This window comes from Chrysochloris asiatica, unplaced genomic scaffold, assembly GCF_000296735.1.
Source record: "Chrysochloris asiatica unplaced genomic scaffold, ChrAsi1.0 scaffold00230, whole genome shotgun sequence".
NCBI lineage: Eukaryota > Metazoa > Chordata > Mammalia > Afrosoricida > Chrysochloridae > Chrysochloris > Chrysochloris asiatica.
Window position 1 is genome coordinate 3,513,805 of NW_006408748.1, and position 18,345 is coordinate 3,532,149.

General features: G+C 40.2%; 1 protein-coding gene across 1 annotated transcript in view; it reads left to right on the plus strand.

Moving 5' to 3' along the window:
- The window catches only part of CHRNA9 (cholinergic receptor, nicotinic, alpha 9 (neuronal)), a 39,208-nt gene that overhangs the window by 15,349 nt on the left and 5,514 nt on the right, over nucleotides 1-18,345 (plus strand). The window contains exons 3-4 of the mRNA XM_006873226.1: nucleotides 1,391-1,545; nucleotides 15,285-15,817. Coding sequence (XP_006873288.1) covers nucleotides 1,391-1,545; nucleotides 15,285-15,817 — 688 coding nt within the window. The remainder of the gene's footprint in view (nucleotides 1-1,390; nucleotides 1,546-15,284; nucleotides 15,818-18,345) is intronic.

Here is an 18,345-nt window from a genome sequence, read left to right on the forward strand (position 1 = left end):
ATTGGCCAAGTGGCAGCATCAGTGGGCTCAAGCGTGGCAACAATAGTGAAGTTGGTCCAGGACTGGGCAGTGTTTTTTTCTGCTGTGCATAAGGTCACTATCGGTCAGTACCCACTTGATGGCACCCAACAACAACAGTGATATTAATTGGTCTTCCTTGTAAGCGTATGGATATTATCCTATCATAGACAGAGTTATACTTCAAGACAGATCTTAGTATGTTCTTCTTGATGATGAATGCAACACCATTCCTCTTCAATTTGCCATTCTCAGCATAGTAAACCATGTGGTTGTCAGATTCAATATGGTCAATACCAGTCCATTTTAACTCACTAATGCCTAGGATATTAATGCTTATGCATTTCATTTCATTTTAAATAATTTCCAATTTTTCTAGATTCAAACTTCGTACATTGCATGTTAACTTATTAATGGATGTTCACAGCTGTTTCTCTTCATTTGACTTGGCTAGCAAATGAATGTCCCAAGGGCTTTATTCCATTTGCATCATCACAGTCAGCTCTACTTTGAGGAGGTGATTCTTCCCTAGTCATATTGTGAGCGTCTTCCAACCTGAGGGACTCCCCTTCTGGCACTATATCTGACAATGTTCTGGTGCTCTTTATCATGTTTCAATGGTCAATATTCTGGTGTTTCACTGATGTCCAGGTTTTGTTTTTGTTGTGTGCCATCAAGTCAGTTCCGATTCATAACAACCCTGTATATGGTTTTTGAAGAGCAGCTGGTGAGCTTGACCCACCAACCTTGCCTTGAACTTGCAGTTCGAACCAACCTTGAGGTCGAGTGCTTGTTTTACAGCACCACACCTTGAAAGTCTATTGTGAACAAGAAGTATTCTAGAGATGCAGAATGTCTTAGTTCCCTAACATAGCTATGGCAAAAGTAACACAAGTGGATGGCTTTAAACAAGATCAGAAATAATGTTCTCGCAGTTCTGGAGTGTTAAGGGCCAAATTGTGTCTTGACCATGTCTATTTCTTTTGTGAGTCTCTCCTAGTCTCTGATGTCTGCTGACAATCTTTGGGATTCCTTTGCTTGTAGAGGATTCTCACATCTGTCTGCCCTGGTGTGTGTGTGTGTGTGTGTGTGTGTGTGTGTGTGTGTGTGTTTGCTGCTCTTGTGAGAACTCAGAAGTGACTAGATTTAGGATCCACCCTGCCCTACATTGACCTCACTTGACTAATTGATTATATTATTAGATTGCATTGTGGAAAGTTATTACATTAAGTTTTAGTACATTAGATTATCTCCACAGGCATTGGGGATAAGATTCCAATGTATATTTTGGGAAGACATAATTAAATTCCTAACAGAGGACATTTGGTTAAGGTTTCTACTAGGCAAAGTTACATGTAGGTTCATTGTGCAGGATGAAAGAAATCAAATTCTGATCGCCTACTTGTGGATACGCCAAATCTGGCAGGATGCATATCTCAAATGGGACCAAGAGCTGTATGATGGTCTAGACTCCATCAGAATCCCCAGCGACTTGGTGTGGAGGCCAGACATTGTCCTATACAACAAGTAAGTGCAAATTAGACACTTGTCAGTAATGAACTTCAACCTGTTGATTGAACAGAATATAAACATGATAAAAATGTCTTTACAAAAGGACTGTTTAAAACATGCATGGTTTTAAGTATCAATCCATGTTCCTACTGTTGTTGTTGTTATGTGCCATCGAGTTGGTTCTGACTCATAGAGTCCTGTATAGGGTTTCTGAACATGTAAATCTTTGCAGGAACAAAGAACCTCATCTTTCTCCTGAAGAACGGCTGGTTGGGCCCAAACCACCAACCTTATGGTTCTCAGTAGAGTGCATATGATAAGGAGCCACCGCACTCCCTGCCCTAGGTTACTATTATTTCATGCTCTAAATTTTATGACAATTAAAACTTAGAGCTTGAAGGAGATTCTTGAGTCCAATCAATTTAAATTATCCCCGTTTCAGGTGAAAAATTGCAAGTCTTCCCTTGGCCAAGATCATGTATTAAAAATAATGATACGGATAGAATGAAATCAGATTGGCTAGCTAGAGGCTAATTTGGATCTTGTGGAGGGTAGAGGACAAATTTGATCAGAGGATCATCAGCTGGTCTCTGATCATCTATCAATGGATAAATCAAGTTTATGGTCTTAAACTGGAATGTGCCCATGAATAATCATTTGGAATCTTGTTAAAATACCGATTCAGATTTAGTAGGTCTAGGGTGGGGCTTGCATTTCTAAAATACCTCCAGAGAATGTTGGTACTGCTGGTCTATGGACCGACCACACTTTGAGAAGGAAGCAGATCACTCCATCACAAAATCAAGTTAAACTCTTCCACCTATTGTTGAAGGGGTTTCTCTCTTATTTTATTCTGGAACCCATTTCAGTGAGCTGTGAAATGCTCTCTGACTCAGAACAAGATAAATGACAGATGGGAGTTAAGGGGGCATCCTCTGGGCTTCTGGTGGGCATGAATTTCCTTACGGGAAGCAACTCTGGTAAGTTAAGCCTGGATTTTAGTCAGTTTTACTACTTACTCAAAGAGTTTTTGCCAAGAATCATGACCTCTTGAATCACAGCCCTGATTCTGCTGTCCATTTCTCACTCTGAGTAGCCAAAGGAGTCTTCCAGATCCCTCCCCAGGAAAGATAAAGGTGGTCTCACAGTCCAGCTCCTTCCCCATTTTCCTGCTCTCTCTTGCTCATTTGTTCTCTCTTTCTCTCTCTCAAATACACACACAAATCAATAAATGAACCACATTGTCAATTACCTCTCTCTCACCCACTTGGTGCAAGAGAGTAATCTCAAAATATAATTAACATAAATCTCTAAAAAGAATTCTAAAAATACTCAATTCTCCTTGGAAAACAAATAGAAGACTGGTCCTCTTCTCTTTCCTGCTTTGACTGGCTGAGACAGTGACTAGTTCTTACTGAAATACTTTTTTGCAAGCTAAGATGATGTATGTGTAGGTTTCCTAGGGCTACCATAACAAAGGACCACAAATTATGTGGCTTGAAATATCAGAAAACTATTATCTCACAGTTCTGACTGCCAGAAGTCTGGAATCAAGACGTTGGCAGGGCCATGCTCTGAGGAGAAATCCTTCAGTGCCTCTTCTAGCTTCTGATGATCCCAGGTGGTCCTTGGATAGTCACAGCATAATTCCAATCTTCTCCCCCATTTCCACATGGTGTCTTCCCTCTCTGTCTGTCTTCACATGGTGTTCTTTTCCTTGTCTATCTCTTCTTTGTTTTATATGAACACTGTTGTTGTTGTTAAGTGCAGTCGAGTCAATTCGACTGAGGTTTCAATTCTTTCAAGGAGCAGAAAGCCTCATCTTTATCCTGCAGAGCAGCTGGTGGACTCGAACCACACACTTTGAAGTTGGCAATCCAGTGCTGATCATATGGAGCCACCGTGCCCTCCATATGGGCACAGTTGTTGTTGTTAAGTGCTGCCAAGTCTGGTCCGACCCACCAAGACTCTGTATAGGGTTTCCGAGGAGCAGCTGGTGAGTTTAAACAGCCGACCTTGCGGTTCAAACCAACCTTGCCACACCAGGACTCCCATATGGACACTGTTGCTGTTGTTGTTGTTAAGTGCTGTTGAGTCTGTTCCTACCCATAACGACCCTGTGTAGTGTTTCTAAGGAGCGACTGGTGAGTTTGAATCTCTGACCTTGCAGTTCAAACTGATCTTGTGGTCCAGTGCTTATCCTACAGGGCCACACCAGAACTCACTTGTTGTTGTTGTTGTTGTTATGTGCTGTCGAGTCGGTTCCGACCCATAGCGACCCTGCACAGGGTTTCCGAGGGTGTAAATCTTTACAGGAGTAGAATGCCTCATCTTTCTCCCGCGGAGCAGCTGGTAGTTTCGAACCACTGACCTTAAGGTTCACAGCCCGATTCGTAACCACTACGCTACCAGAGCTCACTAGTCATATTAAATTAAGGGCCCATTCTACTCTGGTTGCTGTTCTTGTTGTTAAGTGCCTTCAAGTCAGTCCTGACTCTTACTGACCTGTATAGAGTTTCTGAGGCTTTTCAAATCTTCCTGGGAGCAGAAAGCCTTATCTTTCTCCTGGGGAGCAGCTGACAGGTTTGAACCACAGAACTTGTGGTTTGCAGTCCATTGCCTATTGTATGAAGCCACCATAGAACTTCATAAATTACATCTGCAAATTACATCTTATTTCCAAATAAGATGACATGCAGAGGTATGGAAGATTAGAACTTGAACACATCTTTTTGGTGAATACAATTTAACCCATAACATATGACAATCTAAATTAAGCCTCCCCCAGTACTTCTTATCGTTGTTGTTGTCAAGTGCCATTGAGTCAGTCTGACTCATAGCAACCTTGTATAGGGTTTCTAATGAGTAGCTGGTGAGTTTGAACCACCAACCTTGCGTTTCAAACTGACTTTGGGTCCAGTGCTTATCCTGCAAATCCATGAGCTCATATAAATCTACTGTGACTTTGATAAATTCTGTCCTCAAATTCCCCTCCAGCTTACTGGCCTTGAAATGTGTCAGTTTTATTTCCCATCCCTTTGTTCATGTAGAACCTTTCACCACACTGACTAATCAGCTTGTTCCTACTCTTCTTGGTTGACTCATGAGTCTTCTGTTGTCCTGTGATGGGCAATTCCATTTCTGAATTTTTCCTCCTTTGCTTCTCCTTGTCAGTGACTTCAGAGTTTCACCATATTAAAGGAGTGCCAAGTGAAGCATATATATTATGAAGAAATGTGTGATGACCTGGAGTTAGAAAACTAAAAGGGAAGAACATGCTCAGCATTTCTCAAGCTGAAAGAATTGAAGAAAACATTCAAGCCTCACATTGAAATATTGAAAATTTTTATGGGCAAAATATAGAATGATGCAGGAAACATTCAGAGAAGATGGAAGGAATATACAGAGTCACTGTACCAAAAAGAATTGATTGATACCCAACCATTTCAAGAGATAGCATATGATAAAGAATTGATGATACTGAGAGAGGTCTAAGCTGCACCAAGGCATTGGCAAACAACAGGCTCCAGGAACTGATGGAATACACATTGAAATGTTTCAGCAAACTGATGCTGCTCTGAAGGCACTCACTCATCTATACCAAGAAATTTGGAAGACAGCTTCCAGGTCAACCAATTGGAAAAGATCCATACTTGCACCCATTCCAAGAAAGGTGACCCGATATAACACATAAATCATTGACTAGTATTAATATTACATGCAAGTATAATTTTGCTTCAAAGAATTCAAAGAATGCTTGCAGCAGTACCTCAAAAGGGAGTTGCCAGAAATTTAAAGTGGATTCAGAAGAGGACATGGAGCAAGGGATATCATTGCTGATATCAGAGAACCTGGGCTAAAACTAGAGAATACCAGAAAAATGTTTACTTGTGCTTTATTGACTATGCAAAGGCGTTTGACTGTGTGGATCATAACAAACTATAGACAGCATTGTGAAAAATGAGTATTCCTGAAACTTAATTGTGCTTATGAGGAATTGTATATAGACCAAGAGACAGTTGTTAGAATAGAATAAGGGGACACTGAAGGGTTTAAAACCAGGAAAGGTGCACATCAGGGTTGTATCCTTTGACCATACTTGTTTTATTAATTTTTTTACTTTCACCATACTTATTTAATCTGTACACTGAGCAAATAATCTGAGAAACTGGATTATATGAAAAAGAACATGGCATCAGGATTGGAGGAAGACTCATTAACAATCTATCATATGCACAGCAAGTTGGTACAACTCTGCTTGCTGACAGTGACGAAGATTTGAAATACTTACTGATTACAATCAAAGACCATAGCCTTCAGCATGGATTTCACCTCAATACAGAGAAAACAAAAATCCTCACAACTGGACCAATAAATAACATCATAATAAATGGAGAAAGGAGTCCTGGTGTGGTGCTGTAGGATAAGCACTAGGCTGCTAACCAAAAGGTCAGCAATTCAAACCCATCAGTTGCTCTTTAGAAACCATATACAGGATTGAAATAGTCAAAGATTTCACTTTTCTAGGATTCACAATCAACATTAATGGAAGCAGCAGTCAAAACAATCAAATGATATAATAATACATTAGGCAAATTTGCTGCAAAAAACCTCTTTGACATGTTGAAGAACAAAAATGTCACTTTGAGGACTAAGGTTCACCTGATCCAAGCCATGGTATTTTCAATAGTCTCATATGTATTTCAAAGTTGGACAATGAATAAAGAACATTGTAGAAGAATCGATGCATATGAATTATAGTGCAGAAGAATATTGAATACCATGGACTTCCAGAAGAATAAACAAATCTGTCTTGGAAGAAGTACAATCAGAATGTTCCTTGGAAGCAAGAACGGTGGGACTTCATCTCTTGTACTTTGAACATGTTGTCAGGATGGATCAGTCTCTGGAGAAGGACATCATGCTAGGTAAAAGGAAGGGTCAACACAAAAGAAAAAGACCTCCAACAAGATGGAGTGACACAGTGGCAGCAACAATGGGCTCAAACATAACAATTGTGAAGTTGTGCAGGATCAGGCAGCATTTCATTCTATTATGCATAGGATTGCTATGTGTGTCACAGCCTTCTGACTCAAGGAATTTCAATTAGCAAAGAGCTCAGGATCCAAAACACACTCCACTCCTTTCTCCTCTTCTTTAATGGTAGTGAGATCCTTCCTCCTGCTTCTGAAATGGATCATTTTAATACCACATTAGATTTCCAAGTTTTCACAATTGCAGTGAACTCTGTTAGCATCCACAGCTGAGTCATGGCATCCTATCAGTATCTTCTTCCACCTACTGTTACTCAAACATACCAGGAAAAGAGTCATTTGATAAGAATTTCAAAGATAAAACTAGACGAGACATATTAAATAATACACTACATCACAGTCTTTATGAGTCAGAACTGACTCAACTGCAGCTAACAAGTGAAGCTACAGTTGGGTGGAATTTGTTTTCCTTTAACCAACTGAAATGAGAATACCAAACCAGTTGTCGTCAAGTTGACTCCAATTTATGGCATTTCCATATGAATCAGAACTGAGCTCCATCTGATTTTTTCTGGAGTATTTCACCAGAACGCCATCTAAGGTGTCTCTGTGTATATTTGAACCACCAATCTTGTAGTTAGCAACTGAGTATGTTAACCACTTGCACCACCCAAGAATAGTCAAGAATGTTCCTCTGAGTCTGGTCCTTCTAGCTGAATTCATGGACCCTGAGGAATCTTTGGAGCCCAGCTATAAATATCACTACTTACCAGGAGTTGTTATAGAATCTTGCAGACCACAAAATGGGCTTTTTAAGTGGTGGTGAAGAGGAAAGAGAGAATCACTACAGGCAAGTTCATCTGCTATGATAAGGATAGTTTGGGCAGGAAGATGCTTAGCATCTAGACTTATTGTTGGTGTCTGAATCCATGAAGTTAGACCTGGTAGAAAGTAACCAGGATGGCAATGGGCTTGGAAGCCATAAATATGAAGAACAGTTGAATTTTTGGTGCTTAGTTTGTAGACAAGCATCTATGAGAAAATTTCATGGTTGTCTTAGATAATTACAAAGAAAAGAGTATAGAAAAAAATGTTCCAGAGGACAAAATTCAAGACAATAAGTAGAATTAAAGGAAGAAAATCTCTAGGCAACCTAAGAAAATGTCACTAATAACCTGAGCAGCAGATTGTCTCTGGAAGTTGTAAGCTCTTTAGCAACACAAGAGTTCAAGCAGATGCTGAATCTGTATGTCTGTTAGCAAATCAATAAAGGAGTAAATGAATTGGGTCTTAAGTCCTAGTGAAAGGGGTTAAGTGGCTAAGAAAGAGGCTACAATGATCCCTGGCATTTTTAGATTAGGTAGAATGGGCTACAGAATTGTCAATTTTGCATTTATTATTATTTGTTGTTGTTGTTAGGTGACATTGAGTCAGTACTGACTCATAGCGACTCTGTGAACAACAAAACAAAACACTGACTGATCCTGGGCCAACTTCACAATTGTTGTTACATTTGAGCCCATTGATTCTGTCACTGTGCCAATCCATCTCATTGGGGGTCTTTCTCTTTTTCTCTGACCTTCCACTTTACCAAACATGATATCCTTCTTCAGTGACTTATCCCTCCTGATAATATGTCCAAAGTATAAAAGATGAAATCTGGCCATTCTGGATTCCAAGGAGCACTCTGGCTGTACTTCCAATACAGATTGTAGGAGAAATTTAAAGGCTGAATCTTAACAGAGTTTTAATTGTTGGAGTTTAGACCTAGAGGAATTGGGTACCCTATTAAATTCAGAAGGTTTTGTCTAGAATTTGTTTTAAATTAGCTTGCCTAGTGTAGATGATTGAAACGATGGTAAAGCTTCCAGATGAGAGGGCAAGTCAAAAAGGAGGAGGAAGTAGTTTGGGGGAAAATGATGAGTTTGGTGTGAGGCATGTTCAGTTTGAGGAACCCACTTAACCTCCACGTGGAGATGTCTAATAAGAGGTTTGTAAAGGCAAATATTAAAAGATGATCTTAAAGGTGACTGTATTCGATGCCCATAGAAGCAGCAGTCAAGAACTCAAAGGACATATTACATCATGTAAATCTGCTGCAGAAGAACTCTTTAAAGTGTTAAAGAAAAACACAAACACAAAGATGTCATTTTGAGAGCTAAGGCATGCCTGAGCTAAAGTCTTGGTATTTTCAACTGTCTCATTTCCATGCAAAAGTTGAACAATATATAAGGAAAACTAAAGAATTATGATGATGGCAAAGAATATTGACTATACCATGAACATCCATAAAGGAGCCCTGATAGCTGGGCTGCTAATCTGAAAGTCAGCAGTTCAAATTTACCAGTAATTCTGAGAGAAAAACATGAGGCTTTCTGTGCCTGTAAAGATTTGCAGTGTTGGAATCCATAAAAGAGTTGCTCAGGATTCAGAACTGACTCCATGACACACAATCACCAGCACCATGTAAAGTATGGTCAGAAGAATGAACAAATCTGCTGACGTTACTGAGAACTTCTGGCAAGATGACAGACACACTACATGGACCTCTACAACAAAGATATGAGAGACCAAATGAAGCAGACATATGAAAATTCAGGAACTCTGAACTTCAGAGGAAAGGCTAGAGAAGTGGACTGGGAGTGCTTGCTGGGAGAAGATGAGCAGGGACTGAGAGAAAGAAAGACTGACAGGTGAACAGCCAGTCAAATGCAGCACGGTCATCTCGTGAGCAGCTTTGGCAACCGAGAAAGGTGTGATTCCTTCTTTTTTCCCCACACTTCTCTGATGACTATAGGTGGCCGCTCCCACCCTCATCCACTCCAGCATTGACCCTGCTCTCAGGGAGTTTTGAGCCACGTGGAGGGAAGCCACACCAGTTTGAGGCAGGGCCTGCTGAACCACCTTGGTTCCTGGATTCAGGTGGGCTCTGCTCCAGCCCTACAGAACCTGCAGGACCTCTTACTCAGTATTTAATCCTGCCCTCAGCTGTCCTGTGGTCCTAACAGACACTGAAACTCCATCAAGGGCCTCCACAAACTTCTTCTGGACTGAGTGCCCTGAACATAGATAACACTAAAGCCAATAGGAACTCTATCTGGGGCCAGGAACTATGTTGTCACATCCCTCCCACATCCACCTGTGAGGTATCTTCAAAAGACTGACAGAAAACTCAAGGAAATCAAGAACACAAGGGGTAAGAAAAAAACTTTAGAAGAATTCAGGGAAACAATACAAGAACAAACAGACAAAATAAATGCAAATTTTGAAACAATGCAAAATACGCTATTATAAATCCAGAAGATTATTATTAAAATTTCAGAAATGGACAAGACATTGAAAGGGTAAAGGAATAGATTCAAAACAATGGAAGCCCAATTTAGTGAACCTAAAGTTAAATTTCTCAACACTTTGTTGTTGTTGTTGTCAGGTGCCATTGAGTCAGAACTGACTCATAGCGACCCCATGCACAGCAGAACGAAACAATGTCCGATCCTGGGCCAACCTCACTACCGTTGCCACACTTGAGTCCATCAATGATGCCACCTGGCCAATCCATCTCGTTAGGGGTCTTCCTCTTTTTCTCTGACCCTCCATCTTACCCAACATGACATCCTTCTCCAGCGACTGTTTCCTCCAGACAATATGTCCAAAGTACGAGAGACGAAGCTTAGCCATCCTGGCCTCCAAGGAGCACTCTGGCTGCACTTCTTCCAAAACAGATCTATTGGTTCTTTTGGCAATCCATGGCACTTTCAGTATTCTCCTCCAACACCACAACTCAAAGGCATCAATTCTTCTACGATCTTCCTTATTCACTGTCCAGCTTTCACATCCATATGGGCTATTGAAAACACGATGGCCTGGGTCAGGCGCACCTTAGTCCTCAAGCTGACATCTCTGCTCTTCAACACTTTAAAAAGTTCCTGTGCAGCAGATCTGCCCAATACAATACGTCGTCTGATCTCTTGACTGCTGCTTCCGCGAGTGTTGATAGTTGATCCAAGAAGAATGAAGTCCTTGACAACTTCAATCTTTTCTCCATTGATAAGAATATTGTTTATTGGTCCAGTGGGAGGATTTTTGTTTTCTTGACATTGAGATATAATCCATATAGAAAGCTGTGCTCTTTGATCTTCATAAGTAAATGTTTCAAGTCCTCTTCACTTTCAGCAAGCATTCTCAACACTAGCATACTAGAAAAATAATCTGAAAAAAAAAAAAAAAATCAGAAGAAAACCTAAGAGTTATTTGGGACACCATGAAGAGGAACAATTTATGGGTGATTGGAATTCCAGAACAGATAGAGACAAAAAGAAGCAAGAGAAAATTGAAGAGTTGGAATGAAACTTCCCTAACATCATGAAAGATGAGAAGCTGAACAAATCCCAAACAGGATAGATCCCAAAAGAAAATCACTAAGCCATATCATAATCAAACTTCCCCAAACCAAAGACAAGGAAAGAATCCTGAAAGCAACTAAGGAAAAACAAAATTATCTACCAATGAGAACCAGTAAGACTAAGCTCTGGTTTTTCAGCAGAAACCATGCAGACAAGAAAGCAATGGAATGACATATACAAAACTGAAAGAAAAATTGCCATCCAAGAATCATATACCCAGCAAAGCTGTCCCTCAGATATAATGCCAAAACCAGGACATATCCTGATAAACTTAAATTAGAGGAATTTGTAATGACCAGACCAACTTTACAAGAAAATTCTAAAGGATGTTCATTCTTTGGACTGAGAACCAACAACAGCAGACAACAGCCTTAGATTACCATACATGGCAATACTACCCAGAACTCAATCCAGATATATAAATGTTTAAATTAATATAAAGCTAAAAGACTGAAAATAGTGAACCAGAGATATCAATGTACGATGAAGTTAACTAAAAAGCAAAAAAAGGGAAAGTGTAGAGACAGAACTTTCAAATGGCAAGGAAGTCAAGCAGATTTAAAGATATAACAGACTGTTTAAGGCAGGGGGAAAAATAACACATTCAAATTCATACAAAAGACCAGACTTACTAGATTGATGAGAGACTGGAAGAACCCTCGAAATTATCACCCTAAAATATTCTTTTAACCTAGAACTGAACCCATTCCCAAAGGTCAACTCTCCGCCAATAAATTGATTAGATTGTAAAATAAATAGTATTACTCATGAATAATGTACCCCTTAAACAATTAATTACATCATGAAACCAAATGGTCAACATTTATCCAAAAGCAATAATGAGAAAGCAAGGAAGTGAAGGAAAGCAAGGTGAATGAAAACAATGAGAATGCTGATACAATGAGAAAATTGTAACTAGTGTCATAAAACAATGAAAAATTGTTCAATAAAAATGAATTTGCTTTGTAAACCTTTGCATAAAAAAATAAAAACCAACAGAGATTCATCGTAGAACTCTTTGGGGGTAAGGTGGTGTCCACTCACTCAGGCATCCCCTCTAGTCACCAGAGTGGAGGTGCACAGACAGCGAAAGACCAATGAACAGAGGGAAAAAAAGAATGTCCACACCTTTATGTCCCAGGATCGGTCAGACATCTACAGTGGGAGCGCTCCTCTGATCCTTCACCTAGTCTGTCACGCCCAAAATGGCCTCTCCAGGAGCAGCTGGAAGCTGCAGATCAGAAAACAGCACCTTTTTTGCTTCTGCTCCAAATTCTACTAGCTATGGTGAACAAAAGAATTGCCCAAATTAAGTGATTCTTCAGGGTCCATCATTCATTCCAGTGGGAGCAGCTGAGGAGAGGAAGAGAAAAGGAACAGTCATCCAGGCACCAGCCTATGCAAAGTGCTAAATGAGACAGGAGAGAAGAACTGAGCAAGAATCAGGCACAGGCTTGCAGTTTAATCTCTGTATACATTCATTTGCTTTGCTTCCTTTTATGTCCACAGTCTGTACCTTATAGTTGGCTAGTCATTTCCACATCCATTCAGAAAGTCAAAGAAGACAGAGAAACAAAATGTCGAAAAGTGGCTTAATGTACAAATCCTGTGTCTAGAGGGTATTTTCATGTGGAAGAGAGAAGCAGTAAAACAGAAAAGACCAACCTGAAATAAGGAGCTCCGATGATGCAAGAGTTAAGCACCCGACTAATAAAGTACAGATTTACGGTTCAAATCTACTCAGGGGTCCCACAGGAGAAAGCTCTGGAGATTTGCTCCAGTAAAGATCTTTGTTCTTGTTATAGATCATGTTCAGACATGTTATAGAATAGAACTGGTCCACAGGCTTTCTTAGGCTGTGGTCTTTACGAGACATGGCAAAATCTTTTCTCCTGTAGAGTCACAAACCCAGTGCTTAACCTTTATGCCACCGACGCTCCTTTCAGCCTAGAAGACCCTCTGGGGCAGTTCTACTCTGTCACGTGGGATTACAAGGTACCAGAATGGACTCAGTGGCACTTGACAATAACACTTGTAATAATTGTTACTGGACCTTAGGCTAAAATACTTTTCACATAGAATGAATTTTAGTTCTTGTATTTAGAGGGTATGGTTCACCATGAGATGGAGTCCACTGGGTGGCAATTAATTAACCATAAGAAACATTTCACCCCTCTTTGCTCAGAAACTTTATCTCTAAAATAATACCTAGGTCAACAATTTTGTGCGAAAAGGTAACAACAACTTCAGTAAATGGTCTCTCACTTTCCCTGGAATAGAGTAGGCATCAATTAGGAAGTAGACAGTTCTCGTTATTTTATTTTATTTTGGCTTTTACGAGGAGCTCTGGTAACGTAGTGGTTATGAATCTGGCTGCGAACCTCAGGGACAGCAGTTCAAAACTACCCGCTGTTCCGCAGGAGAAAGATGAGGCTTTCTGCTCCCGTAAAGGTTTACCACCTCAGAAACCCTGTACAGGGTCACTATGAGTCAGAACTGACTCCACGGCACATTACAACACCAACAGTCATCTCTACATAGATATAGGAAGCTTCTGCCTCTGAAATGCTTACCCTTTGCTATTATTACCAGTATAAAAAACAGGGGAAATGTAAATGCTGCCACCACATGTAACTCCATTTCTCAATGCTAATTCTTCTCAGGCACTAAGGGTTCACTGACAAAAAAAATAACATTTAAGGAAACCATCTTGCTCTTACAATACTGCAGGTCAGTCATCCGGAGGCTTGAGTCTGACAGTGTATCTGGATTCTCTATGACTTGCAGGAAAGAGTAACCACAATAGAAGGTGGATATTTTACATCAAATTATTTTTATGATTTATTCACCTGGGTGATGTCATCTGCATCATTGCACTTTTGATGCCTGTGTCCAAACTCCACGTGTTCATAGTTAATGGAAAATAGGAGCCCTGCCTGAATGTACTTCAGTGTACCTTGAGAACATCATAGTCTGTCAATCGTGCTAACAGAAATTGCCCATAATCTTGTCCATAATATTGGGATTTTCTTGTTTGGGGCCTATCTGATTCTTTTCCACATGCTTTCTGTTGAAACCTAAACATTTGTGATGAACGATAAGAATTTTTTAAATGCCTATTTAATGTTCTCATAAGTGTCTTTCATATGCAGACGTGTATTATCACATAATAAATGGCATTCTTTGACAAAAACCAAACAAACAAACAATAGAATATTATTAAATAAACAAAGCAATGGTGGTTGGTTTGGTAAGTTGTTTGCCGCTGAGTCGGTTCCCACTCATACTGACTATGTATAGGGTTTCCAAGGCTGTAAATTGCTATGGGAACAGAAAGCCTAATCTTTCTCCCATATATTGGCGATAGATTCGAACTACTGACCTTGCAGTTAGCAGTAAATAAAAGCAAACCTGTATAGGGTTTCTGAGGAGTTGCTGGTGTTTTTGAACTGCCAACCTTGCAGTTAGCAGTCCAAGGGCTTATCCTACAGTACAACACCAGGATTCCAAATAAAACAATAGAGAAATAAAATTTTTAAATGTAAAGGTAACTGATCCGACTTGTTTTGATCTTTGGGTCACTTTGGATCTGAACTGCACGAATAAAGAATCAACTTGTTCTGACTTGGGTCACAATCTTCTAAAAGAAAACTGAAATTCTATTGCCCAAAAGGAAGGCATAGATACTGATAAAGCAAAATCGACTGTCTGTATATGTGATTGGAGTCCTGGTGTGGCACTGTAGGATGAGCATTGGATCACAAGGTCAATTTGAATCATAAGATCAACGATTCAAACACACCAGCCGCTCCTTGGAAACCCCATACAGGATCACTTTGAGTCGGAATTGACTCGTATGGCCTTAACAACAACAACATAAAATGTGATTACCTCTAAGATTATGAGTGGTTGATTTTCTTCTCTGTTGTCCAAATGTCCAACACAAACATGTGCAATTTTTATAACCAACAAAAAAGCTATTTTCATATTCTGGTTCCCAAAGTTGACAAAGTCATAGCTTCCCTGTCATATTTTAGCCTCAACAAAATTTTGTTTCGGTTTGGTTTTGTCTGGAACTTTGCATGCTTCCAAGATAGTGAGTGGCATTGGGATTGGAAAGGAAGGACATACAGCAGAAACACTATAAAGATTCTAAGAAAATTTGGGCCCTAACTAGTTACACGAGGCAGTGAAGGGTAAATTAAACTTGATGCCATGCTTTCAAGCTAGAGTTGCATATAAAATGGTGGTCCATTGATAAAGTCACTCAAGTGGTAGGCATGGGACAGTGAACTCTCTAGGGTAAGGAAGATGATGAGTTGTAGAAAGCAGTTTCCATTTTCTTCTCTGACCTCAGGGCAGATGATGAGTCTTCAGAACCAGTGAACACCAATGTGGTTCTGCGGTATGATGGGCTGATCACCTGGGATGCGCCAGCCATCACCAAGAGCTCCTGTGTAGTGGATGTCACCTACTTCCCCTTTGACAAACAGCAGTGCAATCTAACCTTTGGTTCTTGGACCTACAATGGCGATCAGGTGGACATATTCAATGCCCTGGACAGCGGAGACCTCTCTGACTTCATTGAGGATGTGGAATGGGAGGTCCATGGCATGCCTGCAGTGAAGAACATGATCTCCTATGGCTGCTGCTCTGAACCTTACCCAGATGTGACATTCACTCTTCTTCTGAAGCGGAGGTCCTCATTCTATATTGTCAACCTGCTTATTCCATGCGTCCTCATCTCTTTTCTGGCCCCCTTGAGTTTTTACCTTCCAGCAGCTTCTGGGGAAAAGGTCTCCCTGGGAGTGACAGTCCTCTTGGCCATGACTGTATTTCAACTAATGGTGGCAGAGATCATGCCAGCCTCAGAAAATGTCCCTCTAATAGGTGAGTTCAAGTGTCTTGTACGTTGAGCCTTTGTAGTGTGTGCCTTTAAACTAGTAACATCGGGACCAACTTCAGACTCAATACTGGCTGTCACATAATTCATTGGAGGTCTGCAATAGACATCTTTAAATACATACCAGGCTTGTTTTAACAAGTCCTTTGAATGATTCTGATGTACTTTCTGTTCTACTCTGAAAACCACAGGTTAAGAGCTCTGACATTTGAACTCTGACTTCACCACTCATTTCCCTCAGATTAATGAATCTGAGGGAAATGGCTTCATTTCTTAGCCTAGCCTTCTTCAATTGCACCATTTGGTTACTTGCTACCTCACTGTATCATTGCTTAGCAAAGAGCTTGGCATAAGGTAAACACTGAGTAAATAGTGATATTAATTTCTCACATTATAAGAGTCTTCTTCTTGGGAACAGTGGTAACTATGATTGAAATTAGCTGAATTTTTAAGCCTGTTTTTAATAGAATAATTAATAACTTTTACTGGGTATAAAAGCTATGGGAGAGCTTATTAAGATATACCTTCCCACACCCAGAGAGTTTGATTTAGCTGTCTTAGGCAGGATTTGGAACTAAACATTTTTAAGAAGCACTTGAGGTAATTCTAAAGTAGAACACATTTCTAAAAAGTTACAATGATGAAAAGTCTCTCCAATGATTGGAGTGCGGAGTGACGCTACCTCCCCTGCCTCCCTTCTCCTTTATCTACTTTGTTCTGAGATCTTTCCCACTGCCTTTACCACCTAGTTCCTGACTCCAAGCATACCTTAGATCCAACGTCTCTATCTCCATGACTTGCAGTTGTTATAGATGCTTTCCAGAATCAGAAACTAGACCTAATATTTAGTTCCTTAAAGTAAAACAATGAGGGGAAATTCTGGAACACCAAGAGATCTAAAGAAAGAGATAATTCTATTGCCTTCTTACGTTCTATTGAATTTATGTTGCCCAATACTTTGTTTGCGTAGTGGTTACGAATCAGGCCGCAAACTTCACGGTCAGTAGTTCGAAACTACCAGCTGTTTCGCAGGAGAAAGATGAGGCTTTCTGTTCCCATAAATATTTACAGCCTCGGAAACCCTGTTCAGGGTCATTATGAGTCAGAACTGACTCCACAGCACATCACAACAACAACAATATTCGTATGGCGTACTGGTATGGAGCTGTGGGTTAATGCGCTGAACTGCAGTCATTTGAACCTCAAGGTCAGTGATTCAAGCTCACCAGCTGCTCCTAGGAAACCCTATACGGGGTCGCTATGGGTCAGAACTGACTTGATGGCACTTAACAACAACAATATTCATATGTTACTGCATTGATTTTTCTAGAGATTTCTTCCTTTTGTGACTCTACAAATGATACACACTCAATCTTCTTTTATGAAGTTTGTTTCTGCCTACAGATAAAGAGAAGATTTAATGGCATTATTCTTTCTTCTCCTGAGGCAGAAATGATGACATCCAATCATAACCTTGTTTGAGGCAAGATCATTCGGCAAGTCTCTCGTCTTCAATTACTACTCATAGCACAGTAGACCTGCTGCATAGGGTTTCCAAGTCTGTCAGTCTTGACTGAAGCAAACTGCCTCGTATTTGTTCCTTGGAGCGCTGGTGGCTTAGAACTGCTTTCTGTTAGCAGTCCAATGCTTAACCCACTCGTCACTAAGGCTGAAACAGCAAGCTAGCGCAGTTACTGTATTTTGTAAGCATTACTTGTTCAGTTTGATCATGTAAAGTTGATCATTTTAAGAAGTGTGAACACATATTTTGATAATTATTAATAATAACAATTTATTATTTGCATTGACATATTGTAAGTTTCCAGGGAAACATGATTAAGTTAATTTTTCTAATTACTTTAAAAAAAAAAAAATTCCAGGGAGAATTTTAGTTGAGATTGCATGGAAATTTAGATGAATTTAGAAAGAATCACTAAGCTTTATTGCAATCAATTGCTGTCAGAGTGATGTTAGTTACCATCTAAAAAGAAGTCTCACCATGGAGGAGGGCCACACAGAGCCTGCCTCCAGGAGCATTCCATTGTTTTTAGGTGTCAGGACCACCAGGAAAGACGTGTTTACTTGCAGGAAAGATAAGCAGAGTCTCTTCAGGATCAGTAGTGGACATCAGTCCCCCATGAACAATTGGGCTACATGCACGCCCTCTCGTTTGTTTCTTTTGTTGTTGTTAGGTGCCATCCAGTCGGCTCCCCCTCATAGCAACCCTATGCACAACAGAACAAAACATTGCTCGGTTGTGCACCATCCTCACAATAGTTTTTAAGCTTCAGCCCATTGCTGCTGTCACTGTGCCAATCCAGCTCATTGGGGGTCTTCCTCTTCAGGTGAAAGACCCCATTCCCTCTCATGGGGAACAGATAAAGATGTAGGGTTGGCCAGGGGTCATAATACACAAATAAGTATAATAAAGAAGTATACATCCAACCCATTATATATATATATATAGTTGTTGTTGTTGTTAAGTGCTGTCAAGTTGGTTCCGACCCATAGTGAC